At 37.7% G+C, this 12343-nt stretch overlaps 1 protein-coding gene across 1 annotated transcript; it reads right to left on the bottom strand.

The window, feature by feature from the left end:
• Positions 1–6830: 6830 nt before the first annotated feature.
• On the bottom strand, positions 6831–11411 carry LOC115514042 (protein ecdysoneless homolog). The gene is made up of 3 exons (XM_030315692.1): positions 11320–11411; positions 9621–9835; positions 6831–7118 (listed from the first exon to the last, which is right to left on the bottom strand). Exons 2-3 carry the CDS (start codon positions 9687–9689, stop codon positions 6888–6890), a joined length of 300 nt encoding a protein of 99 aa, XP_030171552.1. The 5' UTR covers positions 9690–9835; positions 11320–11411; the 3' UTR covers positions 6831–6887.
• Between the last annotated feature and the right edge of the window lie 932 nt (positions 11412–12343).

Below are 12343 nucleotides of genomic sequence, written 5' to 3'. Positions count from 1 at the left end.
TAAAACGTGGTCAGTTTTGTCCAAAGATACCAAAAAAACAGATGAAGCCCAGAGTGCCTACCTGTATTATTCTCAAAAGTTGGGGGCTCTACTGACTGAACCAAAAGGATTCCTAGTTTCTGGTTGCTTACCCTTAATAGCCAGCTTTCTTTAATTGTGTGTTCAAGAAAACTAATTCAGGACATGTCAAAAGAACCCCATTTGGGCCATCTGAGATTCAAGTTATCCTTAGGTATATTTTCTCACTGAAGTAAGCCCTTGCAAGAATGGGCTCCCTATGTTTTGTACAGGTAGCCTGCTGGAGTTTTCTGTGGGTGGTTGTTAGTTTTCCTGGAGCTGCTCAGCTTTCAAAGTAGGATTCCCTATTTCTTTTAGTTTCAGCTTTGGAATAAGTTTGAATAAAATCTACCGATGGTAAGTGTAGTAGATCAAGAGGGTGCTGTTTGTGAAGGTCACTTCTAAAGGCCTGCAGAACATTCTCTTATGTGTCTGGGTTTGTCCCAGTGAGGTCTAAGACAGGGGGCTCAGAGCAGACGTCTCCTTAACGATAGTAAAGGCCCCTTGCCTTTAGCAGATGAAGTGTTATTTCTATGGTGTTGCTCTGATCTGAAAGGTTTGTGTGTTTGTCCTCTGTGAAAATGTGTTTGCTTCACTGTTGTTTCCTCTTGTTTCCCCAATCTAATCTTTTATGTCTACCCTGGTTCTTAGAATTCACCCAGGGGCTTTTAGAAACCTCTCTTTTGTTCCCAGAAGGGGGCGCTATAGCTCAAGTTGGTCGTTGTCCTTTGTCCACCAACTATGGCCTGTTTTCTCTTTGGGCTCACTTTACTGGGCTCCTTCTCCCAAGCTCACTCAGGAGCAGGCACAAGGACTCAGCAACGAATGGGGACTAGATAATAGGTGTAGAACTCAGCGCATTGAGGGTGCACGTGGATCTGCTAGGGAGATCTCCAGGGTGTCACTCCAAGACATTCATGGTTCTGCTGAACACAATCCCTTTAACACCATTTGAAATTCTTATCAGTGTCTTCCTGACTGTCCTCCCTATGCCCTCCACCCCAACCCCACACCCCACCCCCGACCCGGGCTGGAGCTCCCAACTCCCTACTCCAGGTGTTGGTGGGGAGAAATCGGTTTCTCCAGCCATATCCTGTTTATCTGGGGTAGTGGACTGTCGGGCACCACTTTGTTTTTCCCCTGCGGAAGAGATAGCCTTTGCTGGATAAATCGTCGCCCACACAGTGTTTCCTTGAGGGGCCAAATTCCTATTCCCCCCCTCCCCCTCCACCCTCCAGTCGTGTGCTGGAGTCTCCTAGAGGAGGAAGGCTGGACTTATGCAGGTTCTCTCTTGGGCCTGAATGCCTGTCCCAGCATAAAAGCCCAGAAGCAGGAGGGATCTAGGCAGTTTTGCTGGCTCCTCTGGTTCCACAGCCTTTCCGGAGGTTTGTCTGTGTTTTACCAGCAGCACTGGTAGGTGAAATTCCTCAGTGGACTCTTGGAGTCATTACTAGGTTCTAAATACCACAAAGTCGCTTGTATTCAGGAATGGATGCCTTCTCCGTTTGTTTGTTTTTATTTTTTTAATTTTTATTTTTTTTAATTTTTTAACGTTTATTTATTTTTGAGACAGAGAGAGACAGAGCATAAACGGGGGAGGGTCAGAGAGAGAGGGAGACACAGAATCTGAAACAGGGTCCAGGCTCTGAGCGGTCAGCACAGAGCCCGGCAGGTCTCGTACTCACCGACCGCGAGATCATGAGCCGAAGTCGGATGCTTAACCGACTGAGCCACCCAGGCGCCCCTTCTCCGTTTTTTTAAAGGAAGATAAAAAGGGGCGCCTGGGTGGCTCAGGTCATTATCTCAAGATTTGTGGGATGGAGATCGGCTTATGCTAACAGCGTGGAGCCTGCTTTGGATTCTCTGTCTCCCTCTCCCTCAAAATAAGTAAAACATTTTTAAAAATAATTAATTAAATTTTAAAAATTTAGAAAAATACAGGAGATAAAAAGAGAATGTCTTACACTGCCCTGCTGCTATCACTCCCACATATTCTTCTCTATATTCTTCATAGTATCTTGCTTAGTCTAGTGTTGCTAACAAATTGTTTAAAAATTAGTGAAATGGAATAATAATCACTAGGTACCTACAATATTGCAAGCACTGGATTTTTTTAATGAATGAACTTACTTAATGATAATGAACTTATTTAATAATAACCCCAACATCTCATGATTATAATATTATTCCATTTTTCAGATGAGGAAATGGAGGCACAAAGAGAATATATCACTTGCTCAAGTTTTCTCAGCTAGTGAGTGGCAAAGGGGGTATGAACAAGGGTGACTGCCTCCAGGGACCACCCCCTAAAATGTGGCTGCCTTCCTAATCTAGATCAATACAATATTGGAGGCAAATTATTTTTTAATGAAAGCATGAGAAATTAACAGTTTTCAGAAAAAAATGTATTACAAAAATTTTTACATAAAGCTCATCTTTTCCCTTTTGATTTATATGGGAGATCTTTTCCTTCACTAAGTTATGATAATCATTTCTAGAAAATTATTGGAACATTTTGTTTCAATATGGTGGCATTCTGGTAATAAAAATAAAGTAAAAATTAATTTCTATGTTCATTAAATCTCATATTAGAAGGTATGATCAAATTAATAATGGAACATAATGTGGGATTTTATAACATGTATTATATAAATCTTAGACTACATAAAGCAATTTACTAAAAGCTGAGTGATCAGTTTGTGATTCATGGAATGCTATTAAGAAAAAAAAAATACATAAATCTCTCCCGTAGCTAAATAGTGTTACGCTATCGAGCGATACCATTGCAGTAAAGCATAACCCTTCCTAACCCATTATTACGAACACTGTTAAACCTAGTTATAAGAAAACAGTAATTATTAACAAAGTTCCTCTTTAGAATTAAATAATGGTACTGTAGTACTGAAGCAGATGATAAGATCTTTTAGGATGTTTGTTTTTTTTTTTCCAAATACATTACTACCACCTTGCACAACTCAGAGTAACCAAACAGGAAAAAGAAGCACTTGGTGTTCTCTCTCTCTCTCTCTCTCTCTCTCTATATATATATATATATACACACATGTATATATATACATATATGGTTTACCTATATATATATACACATATGTAAATATATACATATACTTATATGTTTATGTATATTTACATATATACATATACATATATGTTTATGTATATTTACATATATACACATCTGTATATATGTATACATATACATAAACATATATGTATACATATATATGTTTATGTATATTTACATATATATATACATATGTGTATATATACATACACACACACACACACACACCACACCACACACACATATATACTGCTGTGCCAAAGATCAAAATATGTTCATTCCCTTTGGACATAAAACATATTATTTTTCCCATCTGCTTATCTCAGGTAAAACATTTGCTGAATTATTTAATAAAAGAGCTATTCCTTTTACTAAAAGGAAAACCTTTAGTAACCTTTAATTTTATTCTCAACTTTACTACTAGTAGATGGGAGTATAAATTATTAGGATTTTTAAATTTTCTCAGCATTGCTTTAGTCCAGTATGTCTGCCAAATAACTCAAAAGATAGATCATGCATGGAATAGTGTGTTTAGGGGCACCTGGGTGGCTCAGTCAGTTGGTTGAAACCCACTCTTGGTTTCAGCTCAGGTCATGATCTCATGGTTCATGAGTTCGAGACCCGTGTTGGGCTCCACACTGCTGGTGCAGAAGAAGTCTGCTTGAGAATCTCTCTCTTTCCCTCTCTCTCTCTTCCTCCCCTTCCCTCTCTCTCTCAAAATAAATGAATAAAAAGTTTTTTTTTTAAAAAAAAGAACAGTGTGTTTATATTTGGCATAACACTTTTTAATAGGAGTTATAGATAAATTGGAATGCATTCAGAACAAAGCTGCTAGGGTAATAATATTCAAAACTACAAAACTACATTGTACGTAAATTGATTGAAGGTGGTTGGCTACCCAACTTTCAGACAGGAACCCTAACAAGACAATGATAGCCAACTTTAATTGTTAATGGTCACGAAAATAATTTTAAAAAATTTAATGGGGAAAAAAAAAGGTGTTCAAGAGAACAAACTGAGGGTGGATGGGGGAGTGAGGGAGAGGGGAAAATGAGTGATGGACACTGAGAAGGGCACTTGTTGGGATGAGCACCGGGTGTTGTCTGTAAGCAATGAACCATGGGAATCTACCCCCAAAAACCAAGAGCACACTTTATGTTAGCCAATTTGACAGTAAATTATATTTTTAAAAAAAGAACTGGTTTTTTAAAATAAAACAGAGATTATTATAAAAGTGCCACTTGGCAACTCTTTAGTAACATAATAATAACAGGAGAGAATTATCTGAAATAAAAGTGTAATGAAATGATAATCCATCACTCTGTAGAAGTATTCACTGTTACCACCTTGCTGAATATCCTTGCAGACCCGTTACTTGCTTTTTTCAGTGGTACATTAAAGATTATTATGACCAAAAGAAGTTTTTAAAAACAAGTGATTGTTTTTAATCCATGTAGAATAAATTTTATAATTTCTTTTGATTTGAATGTTGTTGATATCCAGGGTCGCATTATTTGCAGGTGTACAACATGGTGAGTCTACTTCTCTGTACATTATGCTGTGCTCACCACAAGTACAGCATCTGTCACTGTTCAAGGCTATTATAATATCAATGACTATAGTCCCTATGTCGTGCCCTTTATTTCCATGATTACTCATTCCATAAGTGGAAGCTTGTATCTCCCACGCCTCTTCCCTCAGTTTTCGCATCCCTCCCACCCCCCCCCCCCCACCACATTTCCCTCTGGCAAACCATCAGTTTGTTCCCTGTATTTATAGGTCTGGTTCTGCTTTTTGCGAAAAACGTTTTAAGTTTTTTACTGTTTATTTATTTTTGAGAGACAGAGACAGAGAATGAGCAGGGGAGGGGCAGACAAAGAGGAAGACACGGAATCTGAAGCAGGCTCCAGGCTCCAAGATGTCAGCACAGAGCTGACACGGGGTTTGAGCCCAAGAACTGCGATATCGTGACCTGATCCAAAATCTGATGCTTAACCAACTAAGCTACTCAGGCACCCTGAAAAACAATGTTTTAAACTAGCTTCTTTACAGTTAGAGTTGCTCATCAGTGATATGAATTATTACACGTTAAAGTTTTACTTTTCCTATGGAGAATGGGCTCAGTGGTCCATGAGGTACAAGTGCAAACATTGGCTCTGTTACTAAGTAGTTTTGTGGCCTTCAGTTCACCAATGACTTAACCCAGAGCTCCTTTTTTCCTTATCTATAAAGAGGCAGTAGCAATACATTTCTTGCAGGGATTTTCTAAAGAGTAAATATGATAGGCTATGTTAAGTACCTAGCCTACTTCATAGGACATAATAGATTCTCAATGAAAGCAAATTTATTCAATAAAATTAAGAAATACTCTGTGAGATGCCAGTCCCCAAAATTCTTAGGAACCTTACTACAAACCTGTCTTCTGCTTGCATACCTTTGGTGAACTGTAAAGACAGTGGAACACCATCTCCTTTTTCTATGTATGTTTAAATCCTACCAATCTACCTTGAAATTGTCTTTGTGGTTCCAATCTTCAGAAATCTCTCTCTCCTTTTTCTGAGCTTCCGTGACTCTTGTTGTGTATTCCATTCACATGGCACAACCTGTATTCCTTAGTGTTGTCACTGATTCTGTCCCTTGAATATTCCATTGCCAGTGGAAACATTGGGGCAGTCATGAAGACTCCACATAAAAGAGGCAAGCCATGTGAAGACTTCCCCCATCATTGTGATAATGGGCTTTGCAATAATTAATATCCATCCTGCATCTTTATGTGGTTATGTCTACCTCACAGAGGATGACAACCTCAGAATCTGCCCTGATACATGTATTTCCCCCTTCTGCTTCTGAGTCCTTTTTCCTACTTCAGGCATTTTGACCTTGGCAGTGATAACAGAACTAAAAATGAAATGGTAAGTTCAGCTGTCATTTGAGACTGGTGGTGACTAAAATAAGGTAGGCATTGAGGTAGTCGGGAGGAGCAAAGTTAAGCCAAAGTAGAGATGAAGTTTTCCTTAAGTACTTCTTTTCTATTAGCTCCTTTTTCTCAGGGAGGGGAAAGGCAAATGTATAGAAATGGACTATACAGTCTCAGATAGGGTCAGGCTTCAGAAAAGCCAAGGAATGTATGAAAGAGAAACTGGGTGGTGTTCTCCACCAATGTGGCCACCTCTCCCATCACACACACACATACACACACACACACACACACACACACACACACTCACTCACAAACACACTCTACCAACTACATCACTTGATTCTTCCCTCATAGCTGCATTTCATGGGAAGCAGGCACCTGAAAAGAACTTTGAAAAGAAACTTTGGGCTATTTTAAGCACCTATGTTATAAGTTCCAGCTACCTTCTATTAATCCTTAGACACTACATTCACACATAAATATACACACCAGAGTGTCTGCTAGCATACAATACTATTCCTTTGTATGGTTTGTTGAATGGAGTGTGAGCTAGATTTGGGTACCCTGTTTGCTATGTTTGCCCCTGTGTACTTTGATAAATCTGAATAAAGAAAATCAGGCAATAAAAATAGTAAATCAGTAACGTGGATAAATGGATTTAAAAATCTAAACATGGAGTGTGTAAATCAGGGGCTGTCCAGGAACTTGATATTCTCTCTCCTGCTGACTTCAAAACCTTTTATGTTACCTGATAGTCATCCACACTACAAATGAGCACAATCAGACTCAATATTTATTTAAGAAGAAAAAAGAGGTGAGATGTGCTGGTTAATCTTGCATCGGCTTACTTGTGGGTCTGTGATCGGTGTTATCAGGCAGCTGTACTCCCATGCTTTGTAAAAGGTTGGACGCAGGTCCTGCCAGGCCAGCTTGGGAACTATAGGATTCCAGTATGTTGGAAACCAGGTTCAGGTCTACGTCCACTGGTGTCATAACAGATCCTCCTGCACCAGAATCTTCCTCATCTGAATTATTACTGGTAGTCTGGGAGAGAGGTTCCTTATTGATAGAAAAGAAAATCATGAGATAATAGGCCATTAGGTTGGATGGTAGTTACAATAAAAACTAAACAATGTAGGGGCGCCAGGGTGGCGCAGTCGGTTAAGCGTCCGACTTCAGCCAGGTCACGATCTCGCGGTCCGTGAGTTCAAGCCCCGCGTCAGGCTCTGGGCTGATGGCTCAGAGCCTGGAGCCTGTTTCCGATTCTGTGTCTCCCTCTCTCTCTGCCCCTCCTCCGTTCATGATCTGTCTCTCTCTGTCCGAAAAATAAATAAACGTTGAAAAAAAAATTATAATAAAAAAAAAAAAAGAAAAAAAAAAACAACTAAACAATGTAAAATTGAATTCTAAATTAAAAAGGAAATTTCTTATCCTTAATGACAAAGTAAAAATGAAATCTAATAAACCTTACAATTTAACACACACAATAGAATGTGGTTCTAAAGATTAAAACAAACTTTCTAGGAAAAGTTTTTATAAATTGGACTTCTTCCCCATTCTGAAATAGCCCAAGGGAGATAACCAGGGTTAAGGAGACATATTTATAACTTACCTAAGAGTTGTAAAAGAAATAAAAATGAACATTTTATATATATAAAAGAACCTATTTTTTTTTCTAAATGAAAGAAACTAGACTTCTTTTTTTTTCCTCAATGAAAAAACTTCAAGTAAAAACCTGAAGTTCTGCGGAATTCAACCACAAAGATTCTGAGTTATTACCTGAGCCTGTGGTTTCACAGAATGGGGAAAGGATTTGAAAGACTGTAGTGTGATCTATAGACTATCTTTGCTATTCAAAGTGCAGTTCAAGTGTCAGTAGCACGTGCACTGCTTTGATGCTTGTTAGAAATGTAAAATCTCAGGCTTCACCCCAGACCTTACTTAACCAGAATTTTGTTTATTTTCTATATTTTACTTCTATTTTGCTTAGATCTTTAGATGGTTCATATACATACTAAAATCTAAGATACACTACTTTAGATAAATCTAACAATACGGTTTCTTGGTTTTTATGAGGTCTGGGCAATAATGGAAATGATTCTAGTTTAAATGTAGTTTAGATGATGAAAGCAAGGTGAGTAACATTCATTAAGGGCCTTATTGTGGGTTTTACTGTTGTCTTATTTGGTTCTCATGTTAATCCTACAACATAGGTATTATTGGTTAATGGATATATATTCACAGTGGGTGGCTCAACTGGATTTCAAACCCTAATCCAGAAGTTCCACTCTCCTTCATAATGTCTTTGAGGTATAGGTTAGACGCTGATGGTATAAAAACTAGGATAAAAAAGAGTGTAAGATGAAGTCTTAATTTGGTTCTAAATTAAAAAAGAAAAAAAACAAACAGTATTAAGACTTGAAAATTATTTAGATATTTAAGATCCTTTCTCTTTTTTAAAGTCAGTGTAAGCTGCGAGTAGTAGAATGCAACTGCATAATCTGACCACATCGCATGACTTTTTAAATACTGATAACAGAAGAACTAATATAATTAAACTTAAGGGGCATCTCAGTGGCTCAGTTGGTTAAGCGTCCAACTTTGACTCAGGTCATGATCTCGCAGTTTGTGAGTTTGAGCCCCCCATCAGGATCTCTGCTGTCAGCCTGGAGCCCGCTTTGGTTCCTCTGTCCCCCTCTATTTGCCCCTCCCCAACTTGTGTTCATGCTCTCTCTCTCTCTCTCTCTCAAAAATAAATAAACATTAAAAATTTTTTATTTTTTTTTAATTTATTTTTTTAACGTTTATTTATTTTTGAGACAGAGACAGAGCATGAACGGGGGAGGGTCAGAGAGAGGGAGACACAGAATCTGAAATAGGCTCCAAGCTCTGAGCTGTCAGCACAGAGCCTGACACGGGGCTCGAACTCACGGACCGCAAGATCATGACCTGAGCTGAAGTCGGCTGCTTAACCGACTGAGCCACCCAGGCGCCCCAACATCAAAAATTTTTTTAAAAACTTAAAAAATAAAGGGGCGCCTGGGTGGCTCAGTCGGTTGAGCAGCTTCGGCTCAGGTCATGATCTCACAGTTTGTAAGTTCGAGCCCCGTGTTGGGCTCTGTGTTGATAGCTCAGAGCCTGGAGCCTGTTTTGGATTCCATGTCTCCCTCTCTCTCTCTGCTCCTCCCCCACTCGTGCTATCTCTCTCTCTTCTCAAAAATAAACATTAAAGAAAAAAATTTTTTAATAAAAATTAAAAATTAATTTTAATAATACATTTATAAATTTAATACATTTATAAGTAATAAATGTAATACATCAAAATAAAATAAATTATATTTAGGAGAGTAAAGTTAATAATCTTTCATCCTAATAGTTAGGGAAACATTAGCTATCTTACATTCTTATTTATTTCAAATAAAAAAATCAAATTTATCACCAAAAAATGATCACAAATCAAAAAAAGGAAAGAAAAAGAGAAACTAAGATAAAATATAGTTTTAGCTTTCCTTCATAATATTAAGATACTCAGACACGGGAAAAGGTTAAACACACACATACCATTTGCTTCTGGGTGGTGAAACTTTTGCCAATGCTGGTATTTGCCAATTCCTGGTCCATCTGGGCCATGTATGACTTGAGATCATTAAGAGTTCCTTTTAAAGATGCTTCTTCCCCAGTCCCCTGTGTTTTAAGATCCAAGTCATCATCACTGTCTAAACATTCAAAGTCTTCATCATCCAGATCATCAGAATCTGATTCATGAGGTCTTGGCCCTACACAGACCCCAACACAGAAAGAGCCACATGGTAATTTCTTCTTGAGTAGTTATACCTTTCAAAAGAGTTAAATATTATCTTCATAAAAGGACCAATATACACAAATTAACTTCATAAAAACCCCTTCCAGAAAATGGTACTGCTGGCAGATATTTTCAGAAAAGTACATAGGCTGAACTGAAAAAAAAAAAATTTTTTTTTAAATGAGAATTCAATTACTAAAATTTTTTTAAAAATTTAAAAACTACATGAATATATTTGATACAAATATTCAAGCCATACAGAGTATTGTCTCACAGCTCACTCTCTTCCCAGAGTTAAACATCTTTTAACAGTTTGCTGGGCATCCAGGCCTTTATGTAGTCCTACACATATGTATATAAACATAAGGTTCTTTTTTTTTTTTTCACATACATACATATTGAACTATGGTTTGCTTTTCCACTTATTTATATGTCTTGGAAGTCCTTCTTTGTGAAAACATAGATGGACCTTATTCTTTCTTAAGAATGCACAATGTTTGGGGCACCTGGGTGGCTCAGTCGGTTAAGCGTCCGACTGGCTCAGGTCGTGATCTTGCGGTTCGTAGGTTCAAGCCCCACGTCAGGCTCTGTGCTGACAGCTCAGAGCCTGGAGCCTGTTTTGGGTTCTGTGTCTCTCTCTCTCTGACCCTCCCCGTTCATGCTCTGTCTCTCTCTGTCTCAAAAATAAATAAATGTTAAAAAAAAATTTTTTTAAATGCACAATGTTTCATAACACAAACGTACTACAATTTTTTTAACCATTTCCTTCTCCATGGACATTTGGGATATTCTAATTTTTTGCTATTAACAATGTTGCAATCACCATCTTAGCACATTATGTCTTTTTCATAGTGAAAATTCCTGGCAATAAATTACTAAGTCAAAGGTTATAAATTTTCTAGGATACCAAACCACCGTGAGAAAGACAACTTACAGTTCCACGCTCACGGTTTGACAGTGCCCATTTCTTCAGCTCTTGAGAAAACTGGGTATTGCCAGTCTTTAAAATCTTTGCCAGTATGATCGGCAAAAAAATAAGTTCTTATTTTGTATTGTGTATTCACTTACTAGAAACAGTTAAGTCTTTTCAAATATTTGTCTATATTTCTTCTTCAAGGCACTGCCTATTTAAATCCTTTGTTGATTTTTAAATTTGGGCTATTTGTCTTTTTATTATTAGTGTTAAGTACAGTAAGTCTAAAAGAGAATAAACAGTATTAACATGGAAACCATATCTGGCCACATAGCATTCACTCATTCAAATAATGAACGAGCAGCAACTATGTCTGGCACTGAGCTAAGCATTCTCTGCAAAATCATTCAACTGGGCAGAAGTTCATGGTTGAAAGCAACTTAAAATCATGAAGAAAAAGCAAATACTTTGACTTCCAATGCTCCAGTGCTCTAGCCACAGCCTTGTAGTTTCAAAATGAAAATAAACATCGTACTGTAACTTACCTAAAATCTTGTCAAAATAATTAAGAAAAGAATCTGCATCAAAAGTGATTGGAGCCTCAGAAGGTTCTCTGCAAGGTTAAAGGAAAAAGACCATTTATCCTAAACATAACTCTTTGGAACTTTTTTTAAAGCAGTGCCATTCTTAGGAACACTACCAGATATAGGATCTCAAGAGGTACACCAAGAAAAACTGTAGTTTAAGTGGTCTTGAGGGCAAAAGAAATGGGAAAGACTGATGTAAGAAAAGTAAAAATTGCACTTTGTTTATGCACATTAAACTTATGCCAATTTAGGGACCTACCCACCATCCACCTCCCACAAGATATATATAGCATTAGCAGAAGAAATCACTTATCTGAGTTAATTTACATAAAGTCTATTTCTTTAAGAACTAAACCTTTAAAAGTAAATAAGAATATACCTTTCTTTATCTCTGGTTTCTTAGAGAATACTGAACATAAATTTTAATCTTCTTATGAGGCTTAAGAGCATCAACATGAATAAAGATATATTTGCTATACAAGTAACAATTCCATCTATCTTATTTTCTTACATTTATTTGCCAAATGTAACTTCCCATTTCTCCTGTTATTATTTCTTTCTCTGATGAACTCTTTTATTCCCCTCTTTTGAGTGTGAAGCTTACAATCTGCTTGTTGGGTAGCAGATCTGAAGTGTGGGTTTGCTGAGAGCTAGATGTTAAGAGTCCATAAGGTTCTGAGTAAAAGTTTAAAGAGTAAAATGCAGTTTCCTTGCACAGCTCTGGGATGGAAGCTTTTAGATCTGTTGAGCAGTCTCTCTGACTTACTTTAAGAATTGCTGGGAAAGCAAGCTGGTGCAGCCACTCTGGAAAACAGTATGGGGGTCCTCAAAAAAACTAAAAATAGAACTACCCTACGACCCAGCAATTGCACTACTAGGTATTTATCCAAGGGATACAGGTGTGCGTTTTGAAGGGACACATGCACCCCCATGTTTACAGCAGCACTATCAACAACAGCCGAAGCATGGAAAGAGTCCAAAT

The sequence above is a fragment of the Lynx canadensis genome, chromosome B2 (genome assembly GCF_007474595.2).
Source record: "Lynx canadensis isolate LIC74 chromosome B2, mLynCan4.pri.v2, whole genome shotgun sequence".
NCBI lineage: Eukaryota > Metazoa > Chordata > Mammalia > Carnivora > Felidae > Lynx > Lynx canadensis.
Note: the sequence above shows the minus strand (reverse complement) of the source record. Positions and strands in the feature narration are given on the sequence as shown.

Coding starts and splice junctions, on each gene's coding strand:
- LOC115514042 (XM_030315692.1), bottom strand. CDS start 9,689: ATGGCCCAGATGGACCAGGAATTGGCAAATACCAGCATTGGCAAAAGT. Junction 7,119..9,620: donor TCACCACCCAGAAGCAAATG/GTATGTGTGTGT, acceptor TCTATCAATAAG/GAACCTCTCTCCCAGACTAC.